This window comes from Ctenocephalides felis, unplaced genomic scaffold (assembly GCF_003426905.1).
Source record: "Ctenocephalides felis isolate EL2017-DRISC unplaced genomic scaffold, ASM342690v1 CF-g0.4_SCAFFOLD_01170, whole genome shotgun sequence".
Taxonomy (NCBI): domain Eukaryota; kingdom Metazoa; phylum Arthropoda; class Insecta; order Siphonaptera; family Pulicidae; genus Ctenocephalides; species Ctenocephalides felis.
In genome coordinates, this window is record NW_020537324.1 from 18,569,153 (window position 1) to 18,593,364 (window position 24,212).

General features: G+C 26.0%; 1 protein-coding gene across 1 annotated transcript in view; it reads left to right on the forward strand.

Moving 5' to 3' along the window:
* The first annotated feature begins 21,712 nt into the window (after positions 1 to 21,712).
* LOC113366960 (G2/mitotic-specific cyclin-B3-like) overlaps positions 21,713 to 24,212 on the forward strand; it is a 7,147-nt gene continuing 4,647 nt past the window's right edge. The window contains 1 exon segment of the mRNA XM_026608600.1: positions 21,713 to 21,755. Within this exon segment, the coding sequence (XP_026464385.1) occupies positions 21,713 to 21,755 (43 nt within the window).

Genomic DNA, 24,212 nt, shown 5'->3' on the forward strand with positions numbered 1-24,212 from the left:
TTCGTTATCCAAGGCAAGTTCACTAGTTTTTCTGAAAAGACTTGGAATGTCAGCAAAAAATTTAAAATAATTTAATAAGAACAGCGTGGTTAATTTTAATTGAGAGTAATGTAAATTTTTCTGCATTACTCCATTTTTTGCACAAAAGTTCTTTCCAGATTTAAAAGTTATTGTTATGAAAAAATGATTTTAAACAATTTTAAAGTTGTTTTGAAAGTTATACTTAATTATTCAATTTATTCAAGATCGATGAAACATTTGTTTAATTCTAGTGTGTTGCTCGTTCTTTATTTCAATATTCTGATAGTCAAGCAATTTACTTTAACAATTAATAATCGAATAATTAATGATATAATAATAATAACTTACTGCTTTAATAATATTTTCAATTATATAAGATCCTTTTCTTTGAAGCCCATCAATATTATTGCAATTTTATTAATAAAATATATTTTGTAAAAAAAGTTGAAAATTTTGTATTAATTGGTAATCAGTGAACTATTGGTCAAACAATAATATTCTTTCACCATAAATATTATTTTGCTAAGTATTTTGTACATTTTTTTTCTCTACGTATTTTAATTTCCAAAAATTGGTATAAAAAATATTATAACAAAATATAGTTCTCCACAGTATAAAATAAAGAATTTAACACAGTAAATAGTCAGAAAATTAGTTAATAACTATATATATATATATATATATACATATATATTTTGAATTCCAAAAATGTAGATAAAAATATTATAATAAAATATAGTTTTCGACAGTATAAATTATATAATTTAATACAGTAAATAGTCAGAAAATTAGTTAATAAGTTAGTTAAAAGTAATTTTGATTTTTTTGCAGAATATTTAGTTTGTTCGTTTGTTTGAAAAAAAAAATACTAATAATGCTATAAATAAGATTGGGAGTGAGAATTGCAGTTTGGACATATATCGTTAGAAACGAATATAATTTCTTCTAAATAATAATTTGATACATTTTTAATAAGAATAATTTAAATTAAATAAATTGGGCAAAAACATTATATTACAATTTCAGTAAATATATGAATGTTTTAATTAATTTTAAATATAAATTGCAGATTCAGTGATTGTCTATAAATGATGGGATATTGTATTTATTAACAAATCCAGACAGTTACAAATTAATTTGCTATAATTGTTGGGTTATCACTAAGTTTAGCAAGAATTTATTAATTGATAGTTATTGATTAATTGATATCATTAATTATTTGATTTATTTTAATTGAAAGGCGTATACTCAGCTAGGTTATGATCTTAATCATGCCAAACAATATTTTAATAGACATAGCTGCATTATTTGCCCGTTTTCAGAAGTAATAGGGTTTATTTAAATATTGTTTTTTTTTTAATGAATACTTTACTTCATTAGTAATATTGATGAATATGAATTTGAAAGGGCAGATAATTTTGATTACAAAATTTATGAAAAAAAAACTAAAGTAGATACTTTAAAAGTAAACCATTACTTCTAAAAACGAGAAATGATTCGTGGCAAAATTAATTAAACCAAAATATTTACTTAGCTTAGTGTTATAGTACATAGAAAATAAGCGCGATTTCAATATACTTCTATTTTCACAATTAGGTATCGGGCAATGAGCATTAGTACCTATGATCAGTGCCTACTTTACAATTTACAGCACTGTTTGAATCAATAAAAAACAATATGAACCGATGCATAATCCAAAAAGAGTTCAGTTTTCGTATTTCATTTATTTTTTTGGGATGTAAGCCAATTCAATATCCCACCCACATTTTATCAAACCGATTTCCTGAGGATGCTGAGGCGGAGCTTCATCTGGCATCTCTTCATCTGACATGTTCGCGAAGTCAAAAAGCCCGCGAACTTTGTATTTCTCATCTCGTGCCTTTGTAACATTTGCCAACGAACGTTTGTAAATGCTGTCTGATTCTCTTATTCGAAATTGGGCCTGACTGACATCGATCAAATAGGTTCACGTCTACGAATAATTAATGCAAACTATACATTATTTGGGGGGATAATTTTAACTTTCAACTCGCAATTATATGGTGATCTCTTATTACTAATCGGTATTTGTTTGTTGCGATTCATACAAAGTATTTTTTCAATAGGATAGGGCGCGAACCAAAGGTCCAATTCGACTTTTAGTAATTATTCTGTCTAAAGTAAACCAAATGAGCTACATCACAACACATAACACGTATCAAGCAAATAACTATCGAAGTATGTCCAGTAAAATTGCTAGTCAATTTCTAATTATAGAAATATGTTTTTTACTATTTTTCTAAAATATGTCCTCTGTCCCTTTTTACTGGATAAAAAGGAACCGCCTGGGAGCAAACTGATCATTTTTTTAAATTTTTAATATTAAAAGTATTTTACAAAATAATAGCTACATTATTCAACCATGATTCAACCAATGCAAAATATAAATTTAGGGGATATGGTTTTTAAGATCACATTGTATACAACCTTGATCTGGTATTTCGTCAGAAATATTCATCAGCAAAGTTGGAATAACTATTAATTTAAGCTATCTCTTGAACATAGCTTTTTTCTAACTTAGTTTACTTTTTTCTAAATATTTTCTTGCTGTTTACATCCTTGCCAGTGTATAGGCTTAGTTGGTTCTTTTTACCCCAGTTGGTTCATTTTACAAGTAAGCTTTTATAGAAGTTATGTAAAAAACTGTTGAATCTAACGTAAAAATAGCAATTCAAATTATAAAACAATTAAATTGCGTATACCTAATAATTATATTCAGATATAATGAACCAAATAAAAAAGCCCAAAAACAAAAAAAAAACTACAAAAAAATTGTACGAATGTTGATACATAGCTGATTATCTTCTGATAACTATGTTGTAAGAATTAAGTTCATTGCTGGTAACACATTTTTTGCCTTCTACTTTAAAATAGTAAATAGTAGTTAAAAAAATCTATACATTTCTCTTTTTTTTAAGAAGATGGTCATGGTTTTGAGATAATCATGAGTTGCTTGTAATTTTTTTGCTACAGTTAACAAAATCTTGTTTTGTTTTATTGAATATGTATCATTTTTTTTATTTTGCATATTTGAATCTACTACGTTTTTTGAGATTGGAGCCCTAAATTTATCGAAAAATACCTTAGTAAATGATTTCGTAGAGTTTTGATTTAAATTTAAATTTGAAGAGCTCTTAGATTACATCGACTTACACTTTAAAAGTTATAGATGATATAATGTTTCATTACTATAGTAATGAACAAAGTTTGATTTCGTAGATAGCTGTATCATATAATCTTTCTAATATAACATTCATATATGTACTCTTTAATCAAATTTCATCTAAAGTTCACATAAAACCGTTTAAAGATACTCCTGAGAATCCTTTCTAGAAGGGATCTCGGTTATTTTTAGTTTGGAATATTTTGCAAAGCAAATAAAAAACAAAGTGTGAAGTGTAATTTTTTATGTCTTTTTAGGTTTCTCATGATACAAAAAAGAAATATTCCATAAAGTCATAACTTTTGTGCTGAAGCATCTGTCGCCGTATCCGGCCGACTGCGCCTTTAACTCAAATTTATAACAATCATATAAGAGATATCAAGTTATCTAGTTTACAATTTACTTAAATGAAAATTATAGAATTCAAAAATTTTTTCATTGAATAATTTTCTATTCATTTATAAATACAAAGAAATACGAATGTACTTGCACAATTGATAGTAGTTAATTTTTTAGAGTCCATTGTGGTATAATCTTTCAAAATTTTTAAAATTTGATGTAACTTAGTGTTAAAGTAATTGTTGAATAAGATTCAAATATACTCTGCAATATAGTATAAAGCTAAATATTTAAAAAAGAAAAAGTTAAAAGAAAGTATATTTATAAAAACTCAATATCAAAAACATAACAAAACTTGTGCGAAATAACCTAATCCAATTATTAATAGATTTTACCAAATAAAAATCACCAAATTATTTTTTTTATTTTATTTTAGTTTATTTTTATTTTAATTATTTTTTTATTTTATTTTAGTTTATTTTATTTTCCAGACATTGTGTTTTATCTATACCCATTTAATTTTAGTAAATATTTTCTTATTTTATTTAATTTTATAATTCAGCTATATTCTGTCATATTTTACTCAGTTTTCATATCATATTTTAGCTAAATCTGTTACTTTGTGACCCAAAATTTTGATTTATTACTGACGTCTAGCTAAGCTTTGTATGATCTCTCGATTTCGACTAATAATATTATTATTCCAATTCTATCATCTCAAACAACTATAAATCAAAACAAATATTATTATTAGATTTGTGACTTTCTATATTTATCTAAAATAATAAAAACCTTCATTCTGTTTTCAATCGTTTATAATTCTAAAATTCTAATTCTCTATTAATAAATTATAATTGTCAAATCGGCAATTATTTTCATGATATATGTTCACTGTAATAATTTTATACCTTTGTGTATATGTAATTTATTAATATTCTTTGAATTATACTCTCTAAAAATTATACTTGTCGAAGAAAATTTTAAAACGGTTTTTTTACTATATAAATTAATAATGAATAACAATATAAATATAATAATTAATGAATATATATTTAATATATAGAAATATTTGAATAAATAATAGGAGAGACTGGGGTACGGTTGTGCCATTTTTTTTATCAGCGATAATTTTGTTTATTTATCAGTTAGTGGGGTGAAAAAAAAATTAAATGGTATTGTGAACATTACTGATATACTGTCCTTAAATACAGTTTGTCATAAAATCTAATCATACAAGAAAAGGACGAGTGTATATTTTTAGAAAAATTTACTAATCTTTAGTCAACATAATTATCTAAAAAATAAAAGTCAAATGCCAGCGATACTATAAATCAGAATTTACATGGTACTCCATTTTCAAGTTACTTAGCCTCAACAAATCTAACTTCGAATAAATAAATAACTAAATAAATTTGATTTGTCAACAACAAAAATATATATTTGATATAAAATTCCACATAAACGATCAGTTATTCATTTTAATGCATTATTATTTAATCTCCAGATAGAGTTTTTTGCATTAGAACAATGAATCCACACATGTTGTTCATTTCCCAAGCGCGACATAAGTTTTTCGTCAATTAGTTAGTATTAATGATTTGTAATTAAGAGCCAAATATATGCAAAAGATTTTTTTCGTGTTCTATACGCATATTATATAGTTTTTAAACGTTGTCTGGTAGCAATAAAGAATAAAGTCAGTGTCGTATTACGAAACGAGCCGCCCTTCCCGAATCACCCCGCGATGTTAATTAGAAGCAATAGGATATTTACGACACTGTCTTCTACATAAACATTTTGGGACCACCTCAGAGACGGGAGCTGACGAAAATGTAAATATTCGGATAAGATTCTAAACAATCTTGATTTAGTGAAACTAAATCAAAATAATTGCTCATAGGCTTTTAGGCGATATTTGATATTCTAAAGTAAGCATATAAACGACGCTTTGAACCTTGGTATGTTCTAACGTGTGGATTTGAGAATTAAAGAATATCAGGAAAGCTCCTTGATAAATTCGGAATATTAGATTCAATAAACGTAATGTTTTCAACTGAAAAGAAGAATATTACATTTGATAATTGATTCAGTTGTGCTGGATTTATGTAATATATTTCACAGAAGTTTAACTGTCTTAAATGTGAACTTTCATTCTATACATAGATTCAAAAAGCTTCCATCAAAATTGGCATATTTCTAGGTCACTGCATAGTTTAATTTTAAAGAAGTTAATATCAACTATTTATAATGAAAAAAAAACAAAAGTTCTTGTTTAAAAAAATTGGTTTTGTATTATATTGTTATATTATATCTATAAGCTTTGTTTAAATGGTTATGTTGTGTTACATATGCCTCATAACAAAAGTTGTTATGTTTATACCTATCGTTTTTAATCTATTTTTATTCCTGTCACAACCGTCCTTGCGGGATGAGGTCGGTTGTGACAACTTTAAAATCTATAGATATGTAAATTCAAAGTGTCGATTATATACTTCAAAACAGTGGTCAGGAAACTTTTTTTAACATTGCCCCAAAATATTTTTGTCTAAGCTGATATTACCCTCAAAGAATGATTATTTCCATGCGGATAACTACGTAACAAATACAGTAAATATCAATTACAAACTACATACTTTTTACCACCAAAAATTCCACTTTTACCTCATTTTGTGCAATTTACTCCGGTTTTTCGACCACTTTAAAATATAAAATATCGCATAAAAGCCTACCTAGGTCAATCAATGTGAATAATTAAAATTCGTGGACTAATTCTAAACTGAAGAAAATTTCCTACAAAAACATATATAATTAAACATATATATATATTGAGTTTTTAACTGATGTAAAATTAAATTAATAGATAGAAGTCGACTTGTAAATTAAATTCTACTTGTAATACTTTTTATCATTTATGTTCAAATTTTTATTTTTTATATTTGTTTAAAAATTAAAATTATGGAAATACTGGGATAAATTTGGCAACTTGCCAATATGCAGGCACTATATATAACTATATGCGTACTTAAAATAATATTTAGAAGCTTCCAAAATTAAGAAAAAGAGTCTCTAAATATATTTAGAGGTTCCTGAAAGTTAGACTCTAAACTTTGGAGACTTCGAAAGTCTTTAAATTTTAGAGGATTTCAGTTTCTAATAATTCTATTTATTTCTATAGAAACTTTTAGAAGAAAAAAAAATAAATTTATCACTCTTGATCCAAATCAATCGATGTATCAATCAAATCAATTAAATTTTATAGTCAAAATTATTTATTTAAATTAAACATCATTTTTACAATTATTGTTCTTTCAATATAACATACTACTTGATATAAAAATAATGTTTATAACAATTTTTTTATAAAATTAACTTATATTTTGTAAATCAAATTTTATCATAAAATTTGAACTACCTACTTATTTAAAGTTAAAATACATACTCAAGTTAAAAACATATACAAATATTACTAGATATAATTAATCATTCCAATTTTTGCATAAAATTAGAAAATTGTAATTTTTATCTGCGTGAAAGTATTTTGTAATTAATTTTAGAATAGAATTATTAACTTCTTGTATGATATATGATAGTCTTGTATGACTAATCGCATATATAGTAATCGCAAAAAAAATCGAAAATGAAAATGATTATGCAAAAATGATTATTAAACATATGTACATAACATATCAGATATTTTATAAGGATTTTAAAAATAAGTACAAATTTTGTTTCAAATTCTTTGGGTTTCTTACCAAGATTCATAATTCTTAAAGTTCACTTAAATCATTCAAATAAATTTCTTTGTTATTCAAAATAAAAAATTCAAAGGTTTTCAAAATTTTCATAATAATAAAAAAAATCAATTTTTTTAATTAAAAATTTTAAAATTTTCGAACTCAAAACTTCAAAATTAAAAAAAAAAACAATTTTTTTCATAAATTAAAAAAAAAACAAAAGTATCTGATTTTTTCAAAATCTTGAAGCTTTTAAACAAATCATTACGGTATGGAAAGTTTCAGCAATTTGCTTTAAGATACAATACTATGCACCACTAGTTTTTTTATTGATACTATCCTTGACTATCAATTATTTCCAGGGTTTATATTCGTTTCTGTGGCGCCTAAAAATTTCTGCCAAAGGACGGAGAAAAAGTCCTATAATTAGTATCGGCACGGTGTCGGCATGCTTTTGAATATTTATGTTACCTTATTTAATGAGATCGTAGATCAGAAAACCATAATATATATGACAACTTTTTACGGTAGCACATTAGGTTATCAGATATCATAAGAAAAATAAATAAAAATAATTGAATTCTGGGATGATAACTCAGAATTAGGAAAAACTTAAAAAAATTAATATTTCTTAAATATATGTCGATTAATGAATAATTTAAATTCCACTCAACAAAGGATGGACCTATAGCCAAAACGTATGGAATTGAAAATATTTAAAAAAAAATTTTTTTGTAGATGTTGCTTTCGAAGATGGACTCCAACGTTGATATAAGCACAAAACCTGGTCCTTTCCTTCAGATATTTTATTTCAAATTAACGAATTTACAATAAATCTAAAATTAGTTATTTATAGAATGAAAAATGTTTATCTTTATCATCGAATCGGTAATTAAAGACAGCGATGTTGCATGTTTCTACATTTCTGAGTCCTTATAATAGTTCCTCAGAGATGTACGCATGTCATAGCTTATTATGTCAGTTTACATCTGTAATATATCATGACAGGGAACACTGTCAATGTATATACAAATGTATGAGACCATAAATATATGGCATTCATATCTACAGTAATACATTGTATCAAATGCCCTGGGACTACGCTTTTTCCGGTTAATTAAAAAAAAATATATAAAAACGCCGATGATACTTTCTTACAAACTTCTTTACGGATTACAATGGCGATGGGAAGAAATCGAGATAATTTTTAGTTCTCAATGAAATATTTTTCCATTGATTTAACTTTTGTTTTTCTGACGAAAACAGTGGTAAAACTAAAAAATATTTTATTGCAATATGAGCAATATTTTGGTGTTAAGAAAATTACGTTAAAGTAATATATTATTAATTTTTTCCTGATATTCCAATTTTCACTAAACTCTGATGTTGACTTAATATCATATGTCTAAACCAGTGATTCTCAAAGTGGTCCACACAACCCTCCAGTGGTCTGTGACAATTTTTAAGGGGTTCACGCCAGCGCAAAAAAAATTTGGGTTCTACAAAATAAAAATGGGGCTCTTCTGTAATAGGTAGTGGATTTCAATAAATTACGTTATTATCTATTTACTATATCTATAATGAAAAGTAAATCGAAATATTGTTTCTTTTTATAAAAATGTGAAAATTGTAGCATACATCGGCATTTTATTTGTTGTCGCAATATGGTTGAGCTTATATATGGACCCTATTTGCTGACTATTCTTTGTAATTTTTGAGATTGTTATAATATTTCTAGACACTAAAGATAAAAGTTTAATATTAATTAATAATAATAATAGTTGTAAAATAAAAAATAGAAAGGAAGTTAAGCGTTATCACTGATTTCATAATAAAAAAGTAGTAGGCTGGTCATCTTTACCCAGGAGATTAAACTTTATAAAATTGTTGCCAAATGTTGTTAATGAAATATTTACTTTTCATTAACTTGATCTTTTCGTGATTATTTCAAATTCAATTCTTAAATGTATAAAATTAGCATATAATTTTACATTAAACATTTAATAATAAACTTTATTACTGTTATAAATTTATAAAATTATTTCATATAATATCTTTGAATATGTTGTACAAATATTTTAGAATCAAAATTAATTAACCTTAACATATTTATAAAATGATGAAAGACATATTCTATTATTTAGCTTTATAATTAAAGAGCTATATAGAATTAGACAAATTGAAAACATACTATATTTGTACAAAACTGATGTTATTATCAATAATTAGCTTCTGTTGTATGATAAAATTATATACAAGCAAAAGAATTTTAATATCAATAGTATGACCAGGGCCGGATTTAGAAATTTCGCGCCATGGGGCACTGACAAAAATGCCGCCCCATCCCTAAATTTTTACTTAAAATAGTTATATATATATATATATATATATATATATATATCATTTTTCTAAAATTAAAATAACTATTTCATTGCAGAAAATTTATTACGCATTACATAGTGTAAATAGTGGTGCTTGGCATCGTGCCTTAAGATAAATTGCTGAAACTTCCAGTACCAAAAATTAAAATTAAAAAAAAAATTAAAGCGATCGGCCTGCTTTAGCTGCGTACAGACAAAATAAAGAAACGCGTAAGCGCCGCCTCGCAGAACAACAGATAAATAATTTTACAGAACCCATAGAAATGTAAACAAAATTTAAATTATTAAAATATCTGATAATTTGATGTGCATATGGCTAATGATCATTTTGACCGCCAAATGTTTCTCTTTCGATTTTTTTTATTGGGTCACCGAAACCGCTAGACCTGCCTTTCACAAACTTAATCAGTTCTCCATTTTGTCTATATCTGTAAATTTCTTTTAATGATATTGGACGTTCCGTTTCTCAAAAAATGAATTATTATTTTTGGCATTTTGGCCCGAATTTCCGAAACAGTTGGACCTGCCTTGGCCAATAACTAATCAGTACGTCTCGCTATCAATAGAAATCGAATTATTCAAATAAAATTTAATTTTAATAAGTTTAATAAATGAAACTTAATAATTTTCAAAAAATTTCGAAATATAAAAAGAAGTTTTTTTAAATTCAATTTTTTCATTTTTCAAAAAAATTTTAAAGCTTCTTATAAAATGAAATTTTCAGTACGGAAAGTTTCAGTAACTTGCCCTAAGACACATAATTAATTTTTTTCGGCGCTATGAGCTTGGAAGTGCACAAATTCGTCATCTTAAGAGGGCTCGAGATCTGAAGAACATATTTTTCTTAAACTTTCAACTCACTTACGAATCTTTATATTAGCCAAATTGCCAAACTTTGCATTGCATTTGCATAATGTTTTGTTAATTATATTTCTTGAAATTAAAAATGTTATTAAAAAAATGATTTAATTATATGGTATAGAATTTTTTTCTCACTATCCAAATTTTGCTGCCCCCGAAAATTTGCCGCCCTGGGCAGTAGTCCTGACTCCCCCTACTGTAAATCCAGCACTGTATAGACATGTATTTTAGAACACTTGAATAAATTGCACTGCACTGCATTATACATGTATAATAGAACTCTTGAATAAATTGAAAATATATATTAATTTTAAAATTTAATTTCATCTTTAGTATATATAATATCATACCAAGTACACAAATTTTTCATGTAGCCATTTTTTATTATTTTATTTTTTTATAAATTACAATCTGTCTACATAGAAAGACATTGAGTAATTAATTTGACAAATAACATAGAATTTTAAAAGAAAAACCCAGAGGTTCACTTTATATTAATGTACTAAATTATGACTTAATTAAAATTAGGTATATGTATCCATATAATCACTATAATCTTTCCAAAAGATATTCAAAATCTTTTAAGACTGAATTTATTTGTTTATTTTCTTCAAAAATCCAAATGTATATAAACAATGACAGGTTTTCTGTGATTTTGCCAACACTAGCGCTATCAATTGCCTAATACCAAAAACTATTTATTGATAAGATAACAACCAAAGATAAATGATTTTATCATTGATAACGATCTATGACAGAAATATAAGATTTGAATTTGAATATGTAGGTAACGACAAAATTATAATAACGGGTAACGATTTATATTGTTTTGGCGCCTTTTTGCCCCCATAAAAGCTGGCACAGAAACAATGTTAGGTCTTTTTGTGTTGGGTCCTCGTGGTGAAAGGTAAGTCATTTATAATAACTAATATTATTCTAAAACTGTTTTCAAGTAATTTCTAAAAAAAATCATATATTCAGTTTCTTGAATATATGATTTATGCATGGTGTTTGCTTGCGTTTTGATTTATTTAATTTTGTTTAGTGAATTATAAATAAAAAAATGGAAACCGTTCATTATTTATATAAATCGATTTATGTTATTTTTTCTATTTCAAAATAATTTTTGCCGAAGAGTTGCTGTAATGGTTTTGAAATAACTCTTTGGCCAAAATTATATTAAAATATAGAAAATAATGTAAATCTAATAATATAAATAAAAAACGGTTTTCAAACTTTTTTAATTATAATTCAATAAAAATAAATCAAATCAAAGCGCAAGTATATATGTATATATATACAGATATATGTATGTACAAACATACGAGTATGTATCTTGTATATTGTATATATTTTATACAATATAAATATTTTAAACAATATAAATAATTCCAACTGTAGAATTTAGGTATGATTTTATGACATAAAATTCATTTTTATATAATTTATTTGAATATATGCAGTATATACTGCATATGTTCTTATTTCTATTTTTCATTTAATAATTCAATATTTAAATCAAAATGTATATTCAAATAAATTTAATAATTATTTAATAATTAAATTTAATTTAAAAGGTATTTAATAAAATTATACATATATATGTATAATTTTAATAAATACCTGTATAAATTTTATTAAATCTTATAACATTAAACTATGAGTATTGTATAATAATTGTACAAAATAATTTTAATTGAAAATGGCTGATATATTTGACTACAAAGTCAATAATAATGAAAAAAAGATTAAATTAGAAAACTATTACAACATTAAAATTTATATCTGAACTTATGTTGGAATTATTTGCAATTGACTTGTTATTATTATTTAATGTAGTTGTTTAATTAATTTTTAATGTAGTTCGTTTCTTTTCAGATTTTATACAGTGCCAACAGTGTTATGTGCAGTGAATAATAACTTCGGAGGCTTATTGTGCATTAAACTTTTTTTAATATTAATTGTAACTTAGTTTATTTGATATAGTGTTAAAAGTAATTTTTTATTTACCATTTTGCGTTATTTCGAGTACATGGTCCACACTTTTTTTTTTTTTAATTTTCGAAAAACGAACGAACGTATTATGATGAAAATTGCGCGTTTGAAGCTACGTTCCTGCCGCCTACCCCCCACGGCAGGTCCAAGTAGTCGGGTTTCACATTTAAATTTAATTTATTAATTGAATAATTTTTGTTTTGTATCTCTGAGTGTATGGACCCCTGCGTTGTTTTCCCAGAAGCACCGCAACCCCATGCACTTAATTTAACAATTAATATTATTTGTGCCATTATTTTTATGATTATTATTAAATTTAATTTTTTATTGTTTTGCTAAGTGGCCCATGGAAAGAAGTAACTTTTTTGTAGATTTATAACATTCAGTTATATTTTTTTAAAAAGTTAATTTGATTACTTTTCGTGCCGTAATGTAATAAACACAATTTCAAGAATTAACCTTACTTTTACGGGTCGCACAATGAGTCTCCTGGTGGAGGGAGGAATGCTGAATTTATAAGTGGTTGAACTTGGCAATTTTCAGGACATGGTAAGAAACTCTGAGCTATGTACAACTTTTTAATATTGATAGAATTAAATAAAATTTTAATTTTAGGTTGAACACAGAAGTTACCAGAGGAATAGATCCTAAAACACTATTACTAAAACGGAAGAATGTTTACCAGGACGTAAGTGATTACCAGTGTACAAGGATAGGATGGACCACTTTGCAACCAGAGCGCACAAGACAGAAGAACGTTTGTTATATTCAGAAGTTTGTTACTTACTAGATAGATCACTTACTAAGTAGGATGGACCACTTTACCACCAGGAGGCACACGACCAGGAGAACGTTATGTTGATAAGTATCTTACTTGCTAAGATAGATCATAAGATATTAGTTTTTTGCGATCATTTTCTATATTATTTTGTTATATTAAGATATGTATCTTACTTGCGACGATAGATCATAAGATATTAGTTTTTTTGCGATCATTTTCTATATTATTATTATATTATATACTATATTATTATTTTATCTATATTATTATTTTATCGGGCCCCATTTACGTTTTCATTCTTATATTTGATTCGTGGACGGATTTATATACATATTATAAATAAGATATATTTTGGGCAAAATCGTGTTAAATACAGTGCCAGACAGTGTTGTGTACAGTGATATATCGTGATATGTACAGTGCAAAACCTTAATATTTACAAATCAAGATCAAGATATAATTCAAGATCAAGATACATACAGTGAAACATCAAGATCAAGATCCATACGAGATGAAGATACATACAAGATTAGAATCAACCAGAAAATTGCCTACAAAATTGGAGGACGTACACATGGATATATTATTAAGTTAAAATTAGGTTAGAATACATTAGGCTAGTTTACTATTTTTTATTTTAAATATGGGTGGGGAAGACGGCAAGGACCTTCCAGTTCGCATAGATTTCGCGTTTATTCACAATTATTTAATATTAATTCATATAACAATACTTAATACACAATTTTATGACCTTTATAAATGCACTCCTCTATAAGCTTCATAGTGCTGGGAACCTATGAAGTTAAAGTATTTACATGGTGGATCTTAGGGGGGTACATCATGTAAATACTTTTTTTTTTTTTTTTTTTTTCTTTTTTTTTCTCTTCATTACAAAATTACCTTTAATTACAAAAGTACATTACAATTTTACCTTTAATTTCTAACAGGTTCTTGCATCGTCTACGGTTTTTTCCTAAAGAAGATCTTCATATACATTTAGTCATCTCGCGGGGTATTTTTCATGTTACATTCGGGTCATTTAAGTTAGGCTTAAATTAGGTTTAGTTAATTAATTTAAGTTATTTTGTAAGTGGACTAGGGCTGTACTCAATTTGTACGGCGACACCACATTAAAAAAAGCGCGCCTGGCAACTATACCTCCTGGGTGGTGTGGAAAATAGTTGCATCTTAGTTATAAGTATAATAATTATCAATTTAATTATTTTATTAATTATATTTAATTAATATATAAATGTGTAATAAAAAATGTAAAATACGCTGATGTTAAATGTCCAATATTCAATATAATAAAACCTTTAAAATAATCTTTGTTTTTCAATCTGAAATTCTCCAATTTTTTTCAGGTAAAATTATTATTTAATAAATAATTTAATTTTTTTCAAAACTATATTATGTTCTGAACAAGTGTATGATTTGGATAATAATATTATCATTATTATGGATTATAATATTATGTCCAATTGTATTTTTTTCCCTCACTTGTAATATATGTTATTATTAGTAATAGGAATATTATAATTGGACATAATATTATAATACATAATAATATGATAATATTATTGATTTTGCAATATTTTGTCATAAAATATTGGTTCGATACCATAAAAATAACAGCATCCCAATTATTTGCAAATTTAAATTTAAACTTATTCAAAAGTTAGTTTAATAATTTGCTTGCTTTCTTGTGCTGAGATTAGTCCTAAGAAAAATTATTTGCCATAGTTACCGGTATTATTAATTTTGGCATTTTGGCCTGTATTTCCGAAACAGTTGGACCTGTCTTGGCCAATAACTAATCAGCACGTCTCGCTATCAATAGAAATCGAATTATTCAAATAAAATTTAATTTTAATAAGTTTAATAGATAAAACTTAATAATTTTCAAAAAATTTCGACATATAAACAAAATTTTTTTTTGAATTCAATTTTTATCATTTTTCAAAAAAATTTAAAGATTTTATAAAATGTAATTTTTAGTACGGAAAGTTTCAGTAACTTGCCGTAAGACACATAATTAATTTTTTTCGGCGCTATGAGCTTGCAAGTGCATAAATTCGTCATCTTAAAAGGGCTCGAGATCTAAAGAACATATTTTTTTTAAACTTTCAACTCACTTACGAATCTTTATATTAGCCAAATTGCCAAATTTTGTATTGCATTTGCATAATGTTTTGTTATTTCAATTTCTTGAAATTGAAAATGTTATTAAAAAAGTGGGTTAATTATATGGTATAAAATTTTCTTCTCACTATCCAAATTTTGCCGCCCCCGAAAATTTGCCGCCCTGGGCAGTAGCCGACTGCCCCTACTGTAAATGCAGCACTGAGTATGACTAATGCAAATATTCTTAAACAAAGCAAAAACTAGTGTGCAAGACTTCTTGCAATTTGCGACTTATTTTTAGATAAACGTCATGACGAGGCATTTTGCACTTAATCCTGGAAATTCAAATAATTTCTTTTAAAATAAAATACTAATACTTCACTTGACTTTGTGGCTTTTGGAAAGATTAACTTCTACAGATATTTGACGAAATTTTTAAGACGAAAATCCGATTAGATTTGGCTTCAAATTTGCTACTCGGTATAGTAAAACCAATGAATCCTTGTACGATTGAAGTATATTTTAACATTAAAAATAAATTATAAACTTATTATTTAAAAGAAATTTTGATTGTTATATATTATACTCAATAATATTTATAATAGTAGATATATTCTTTGATGGTTACCAATTAAAACATTTAAAAAATGGAGCTTAGTAATAAAATTAAATTCAAAAAAAATCACAAAATTATGTGTTAGTCTTACATAATCCTTTAAACATTATTTACTAATCAAATCAGAATTAACCATTAACAGCCATGTTCAAAAAATTTTAAACAATGTTTTTGAATTTTTTAACAAAATACCCTATCACAAATTTATCGACAATTAACAATTAGAAATTAATAGTAAAATTAAGAATAAATCAAGGAAATTCAATAAATTTAAAATATTGGATTTCAATTATGTTCATAAAAAATTCTTTATTATGATAATAGAGGTAAATATTATAAAAATTAAAAATTAAGAACAAAATCAAGTAAAAACAGCCTTATTCAATATAATTAAAATAATGTATTTATATTATGTTATAAAAACATTTTTTACCATAAATTTATAAATTGTATGAAAAATTTGAATTTTTAGTGAAATCAAGAATAAGCCTATGACGTTCAATAAATTCAAAAAAAAATTATTTGAATTTCGTTAATAAAACAAATTCTGCCCTTATTAATCGTCAATTATCCCAATCATTTTGCATTAACTTAGAGTTATTATCTACAAGTTAATTGATTAATGGAAAAATTTACTTCATATATAATACTGTTAGTTGTACAGGATATTCGCAATAATATTCTCTATCCTATAATAGTTTTGCAACTAAACACAAAATTACTGTATTTAAATCACATAAAAAATAACAACATGTCATAAAGCTTAATGTTAAATATACATCCTTCGGGGTGCAATCTTTTAATACCGAGGTGTGAATATCTGCACTAAATAAATATCATCTTATTATCTATTCATAGTCGCCCGGGATTACCTTAATGTTCCATTGACGTAATTTCCAAAAATTCCCTTGGGTTTTCTAGAGGGCTATTCGTGGCGGACTTTTTGCGGTTTTCCCTAAAGATATATTTAACAATACAGGGCGCCCGTCCGATATTATTTCGTTCGGAAGGATAGTAGTTTTATTGGCCTTAGCCTAGAAATTTGGAAATTTCAACGAAATTTCCAGCATAGGAAAATCCTTTAAGTTATAAGAAAGTATCGTATTTCTCCATATTTGGAATGAAAATATATCCTCTGATATTTTATTGTACAGATAATAAAATATATGATGATTCACTTCTTTCTTTAAGAATAATATTTAGGTATTTGTAAAGAGAACACAGAACGAAATACAAATTGCGGGCAAGTCCAGGATTAAATATTTTGAAATGTACCATTGCTTTTATTAAATACGTAAACTAACTATTGTGTTTTATTCATACAAAATATACTTCACGATAATTTTTTTTCTGAAATTGAATTGAATGATATTTCTAAAAATGGAAATTTTGTCCTTTGTTATATTTCTGATGAACGTATATCTGTGAGTTATAAAAATGGTATAAAACTCAACAATAAGTTCATTGTTACAAAAATACTATACATATTTACAATGAGTCTTTGTAACTCAAATAAAGATTTTTTATTAAAATAACTTAAAGTTTTTCACAAATTCAATAGTTGCTAAATGTATAAAAAATAAACAAACGTGTAAAGAATTGTTTCATATTTATAACAGTAATTATTTTTTATAATATATTTCAACTATCTAATAATAAAAGATAGAGTCGAGATATAAGAACAAAAAAAATCTGATTTCGTCAAAATTTGTATTGAACAAAAAAACAAAAAAAATAATAACTTAAAAATAATGAAAATTTATACTCTAATGTTTGTCTCCTTTAATATTTATAACATTATTTTTACTATTATTTTATTTATCAAAAATGCATAAATGGAAAATTTTGTTAATTATACAGACATATCAGAAAAATATATGAAAAACTTTTTAAAACTCAATAATCAAGTTCAATTTTAATTTTATATTATTAATACTACTCGATAAATATTGAGGCTTTGTAGGATTTTAAAATTAACGACCTACAAAGAAATACATTTCAACAAATAAATTTAAAAATTTCAAAAATTCAATTAATTTCAGATTCAGAGCATTTAGTTTGAAAAACACGTTTATAATTCAAGTATTTTTGAAACTATACTAAATCTATTAATATCATTTGAACCTTTATTATATGTTAATATTTTTGTAAGATGAAGTACATAGAAAGTATTTATAAGGTTTATTATTAACTTCCCGTAGGGCATGTTATAGTAATCGCAAAAAATCAAAAATGAAAACTTTTATATATCTTTACGTTTCAAAGGTTCTTGAATAATATTTTGGCATACGTTAAAAAAATGTATGTATGTGTTTGTGTATGTGTGTATGTACGTGTGTGTGTGTGCGCGGATACAAATTTTCGTCGACGATTTCGGAAACACCGATCAACCGATTTGAATAATTCAAGAAGCATTCGATTCGTATTGATAAGGGGAGAAGTGCTGAGTAGTTTTTGGCGAAGGCACGTTTAGTTTTTTAATAGAGTCGAGTTTGCCCATAAAAAACTATAAAATAAACAAAAATCTAAAATATTATATACAGAGAAGTTTTTGGAATATTTTATACATATATTAGTACTATGAATTTAAAAACAAATATATACTCAATGCATCCACAAATGAGTTGCCAATTTAAATCAACTGCCAATTTGCAAATATGTTGTGAATAAATACATTCTTCAGCATGTGTGCAATAAGGTTACTACATACATACTGCAACCAGGGTGCTATTTTCGGCAGTTGTTAGTTAATAAATATTTAATTTAACTCACACATAATAATTACTAAATTCAACTGCAACTTTTTGCTTGAAGGCAATTATGTTTTTTCGTCGCTCTCGTTGCAAACATACAACTATTCCAAAACTGCATACGAATATTTTCATAAACGTGTCATCGATACATATGCTATCGCACAACGAATTTTGTACATACCGATTTTAAATAGATCTGGGAAAATAATGAAAATATGAAAGAAATATTGTGGATTTTTGGAAACCGAGCTTTAAGACGATATAGGAAATTGATAGAGTTCAAATACGCCACAATCAAGCGGTAGTGATATCTGTTTTGACTTGGAAATATAGATCTAAAATATATTTCTAAGTGAAATTAGCCTTTGGGCGCTATACGTAAATAAAAAGTTTGTAAAAATTGAATGTAATTTTCAATTTCGGCAAAATTTCAGTAATTAATTCGAATATTCTCTAATAGGATATATAAACAATGCAGTTGGTTAATGCTCTAGTGAGCCAATATAAAAAATATATAAATGGTATAAAAAAGTCTCGTTTCTTTAAATTAATATTTAAAACTCTCATTAAAAATTTATAACCAAAATACGCAATACTAAATGCAATATAACCCTTATTGTTTATTTAAGTGCAAATCTAAACCTTATTTTAATCGATAGAATTTTATAAATTTTAAGCCATATTAAGAATATCATTAACATAAATAATTGTTATTAATTTTATTAGATTTTAAAAATGGAAATTAATTTTAAATGTGATAACATTTTTTTAAATATACAGTTTTTTAGAACTAATTAGTAATTAATTTTCTAAAAAAATGAACACATTGTGAAAAAAATGAGGTCTAATTTTTTAACGAATTTTTTGGGGTATGATTATTTTTCAATTTTAATATCATTATATATTAATGCTTCGAATATTTACATTATCGATAAAACAAGAAGGTACAAACTTGGTGTTTGTTTGATATTAGTATATAATAATTAAATTAAACATAATTAGCAAATAAGGATTGGCATATCTTGTCTCTTCCAACTTGATATAATATTTTATCGAACTTTTTAAGGACTCTGCGAAAAAAGCTTTGGTTTAATATTTGGTTTAAATTATATAGGTATTAGATATCAATACTCATATAATTTTATAATACAATTAATATTATAATTTTTTAAAAAATACAATTAATATTAAATACTCATACTCATTTTAAAAAAACAACTAAAGGATTTTGGCATATTTTGTCCCTTCTCATTTATCAAAGCAGAAAACATTATTTTATCAATAGTTTTAGGGTTTCTCCTTGATTTTGTGATACGAGCCTTGGCTTTGCAACCCAAGGTTCCAGATTCGATACCCACCTCAAATGTCCACCTCAGACAGCCTGATATCAAGCAGTAATGATATCGGTGTTCCTTGAAAATAAACATCTAAAATATTTGTTAACGAGTAAAAATAGACTTTTCCCATCATTGATGCATCAAATTAAGAATATATCATCAGTATTAGATAAATTCTAATGATAATATATCAAATATAGATAGAACAACGATCTAGCGTTCTGAGAAACTTCGTGAAGTATCATCATAAGTGTTGAGTTGCTGATCAAACAATAAAAAAATGCATTTTTGATGACAATATTATCATTGTTGATGACAATAATATCATACATATATAACAGTATTCTGAGTGGTACCGAATTTTGAATACTGACATCTGGTCTTCCGCTCTAATGCAATAAAAGTGAACATTTGCACACAGATATTACCTTGTTGCATCCAATAAGCATCTTCCTCATATGTTTGTCCGGAACTCATACATTGGATACACATACATCCTCCATATTGTCAAAAATCGTACAATATGCGGATTGTTCCCCCCATCACGTGCCAAAACGTGATGCCGAGGAACATATGCTGAGCAATGTCAAAAACAATGGTCTGCCTCGAACGGCCCGTAAAGCATAAAATATACGTCGAGTACTTTACGCCGTGCGATAATAAAACGATTCAAAACATCTGATTGCAATATGTTTAAACTTCTCAACCTCAGCCGAATTATGTATTTCTCACGTAACTTATATTTATTGAATAATGCCATTGATAACAGCTTCAGGCGCACACATGATGGGTTTTCACAATTTTTAGTAAATGCATTCATTACTTTACAATTTTGAATGAAATAGAAGTCTAGTACTCAATGAAGGTACCAAGTTTGGTATTTGATATATAATTTTTATATAAACTCGTAAATGAACATTCTATAATATTTTAGTCTTTAAATCTTAAATTAAAGCCTTCAACGCCCAGTTTTTGAATTTTCAAAATCGATTCAGGTTTTTAGGCGTAGGTGAGAATTTCTGCTCTTTTTTTTTTTACTAATTATAAAGAAACCGCTTGGCCGATCGTCGCGCAAACGTGGAAACTCGAGTTCTTGAACGACGAGAAAATATTAAATTAACAAATCGGATAGCAACGGAGCAACAGAAACTTCTCCGTTGAGAAGTTTAAAAAATGTCGCTGTATCCAAGTGTACTTCATTTTTTAAACGTATTAATTCTTAATTTTATTTTTATACCTTATATGGGAAGTGAAACTAAAAAAAATAACTAAACTAGTGTAGAGGAATAATCAATACATTGGACAATTTAAATTAGTGATTTCCGAAGTGTTCCATATCGATTCCCAGGGGTTCATGATAACATTTAAGGATCAGAAAAAAATGCATGATCCACGAAATGAAAATGGAAATTTACGGTAGAGGATCACAACATATCATGGATATATATTCACTTATTTCATACTATCTATAATAAGAAGACATGTATATTATTCATAAGTTGACCTAAAAATAAAAAAAAATGTATATTTTTATAAAAGTTTATGAAAAAAATCGGTATCGGGTAAAAATGGGCTTCATGGCACAGCTCAAAGGGTCTACAACACAAAAAAGTTTGGTAACCTATGATGTAAATGAATCATTACCAATGTAAATGAATTAACAGTCATGTTTAATTTGAGAACCTAGACTAATAATTAGATAACCTTACCAAATTTTATGTAGGGTAACTTTGCAACCCCCAAAAAACAGAAAATAATCCAAAATAGTCGTCATGTCCGAAATTACAAATTATGTCAGTGCATCGATTATATAAATCAATGATTCAAGGAAAATTGAATCATCATCAATGTACAATATATATGAATTAATGTTTTTTACAAAATGTTAGACTAATAATCTATTTTATATAGGGCTGCGTTGCGACCCACTGAGAATGGGATCCAAAATAGTGAAATTTGGCATAAAATAGTCTGTAATTACAAATTATTTTACCTTTAATTTAAATAAATGTTTAATATATATGAATCTCTATATAAGATCCTAGTGTAATAATCCATTTTATGCAGGGTTACGTTACGCAACACACAAGAAATTGAAATCAAAATACTAAAAATGGTTCAAAATTGTCTTTATGTCTGTGATTTCAGAATAAATCTAACTAATAACAATAAAACCTGACTAATATTTTGTGTACATTATATTATGTATGTGACTGCTCTATTTTCAATTATGTGTGCTTTATTTATTGGTTTTTATTTTCATATTCTTAAGCAAAGGAATTTTAATACCTATATGGACAAAATTACTTCAAAATATTTAATATATTTAATAATTATTTGTTAATTTAACAGCCAATGCATCGAAACAAAATATATCATTTATTTGAAATTCAATTCAAAACAGTTTCACAAGAGCACAGAACGTGGCTTTTCAGGGGAAAACATAATAAAGAATTAAATTTAAAAAAAAATTCAAACCAAAAATTGTATATTTTCTGAGTTATGAAAACATCTGAAATTTGAAAGAATTTAAAGATATATGATAGATAATATAATTTATAATAAATATATCAAAAATAATTATAATAGCTGTATAAAAAAGTTTTTTTTAATTACTATATTTGTTACAACTGCTAAATAATTAACATCTAGTAACAATAATGAACAATAACATAAATTTAAATATAAAGAGTACAAAATAAAGGATAGAATTTTCAATAAAATGATATCCGTAGTATGTTGATTTAATACAAAATAAAAGCACATAATAATAATAATAAAATTAATATGTAAAATATATGAAATTTCTGAATAATAAAAATAATATTAGAAAAACAATAAAGTAGAATAAAAACATATTATTATAATAATAATAATAATAATAATAATAATAATAATAATAATAATAATAATAATAAATAAAAATTACTAAATTCTACAAATTTCAACATGCAATATGTACATGTGAGTTGCAACTTATACATTATTAACTAAAGATTTAAAATTTATTTAAATTCCAACAAACATATAAATTTTTATCAGGGCCATTAATTATTTACAGTCCGTATGTCCGTTTTCCGAATCGATGGATTCTCACGGTAAACCTGATAGTACTCTGTCATTTTATTATCCGTTCCGTCGGTCGTCGGTCGTCATTCGCGGGGGTTTTTCGCTGTTTTTATAACGCCGATCTCTGGTCGCCAGATGGACGAAAATCAAAGCGTGTATTTCCTCCTTTTGGTACTGTGCGAGGAATTGCTGGAATTTCTAGGGACGACTAGAACAGACGCAGTGTCTACGATGCATGGGTTTTGCCTGAAATTCTCTCCTACCTTCGAAACTATCTAGGTAGACGGTAGTAGTCGCGTTTGCTTGAAGATTTTTCGCTTCTTAGATAGAGGGCTGGTGGTAACAATAAGAGAATACGGAATTTATTGTTTTTTTTTTTAGCTTGAAAAATTAGAATTTTTTATCTTGACTAATCCAAGCCTTGTACAATGGATGGATGGCTTCTAAATTTTTATGTTTCCTTATTACGAAGAAAAAGGAAGATTTTTTTAAAAATGATAATTTTTCAATATTATTATCAGTATATATTAGACTCTAAAGAAGACAACCCAATGTTGGTCTAAAAATATCAGATTTATTTTTATTATTAGATTTTTTTAATACTGATGATATATTTTATTTTGATGCAGCAATGCCGGAAATCGCAAAAATCTTCTAAACCAATAGAAGGCCAAAAAACATAATTTAAAATATATAGGGCAAAAGTATCATTTTATCTCTTGCTAAGTTGAAAAACAACATAGCCTTTTATTTCATTGTTAACGTGAATATTTCATGCTCTAATTATTAGATTAACAATAAAATAAAGAGTGATGTTTTTTTTCTAAATTTAACAAGGGGTAAAATGATACTTTTGCCCTATATTTACATTTTTGTGATCTTCTATTAGTTTTCTTTTAAAAATGAAGTTCTAGAAGATTTTATCAAGTGACAATAGTCCTTCTCCGGCATTGCTGCATCAAAATAAAATATATCATCAGTATTAAAAAAACTCTAATA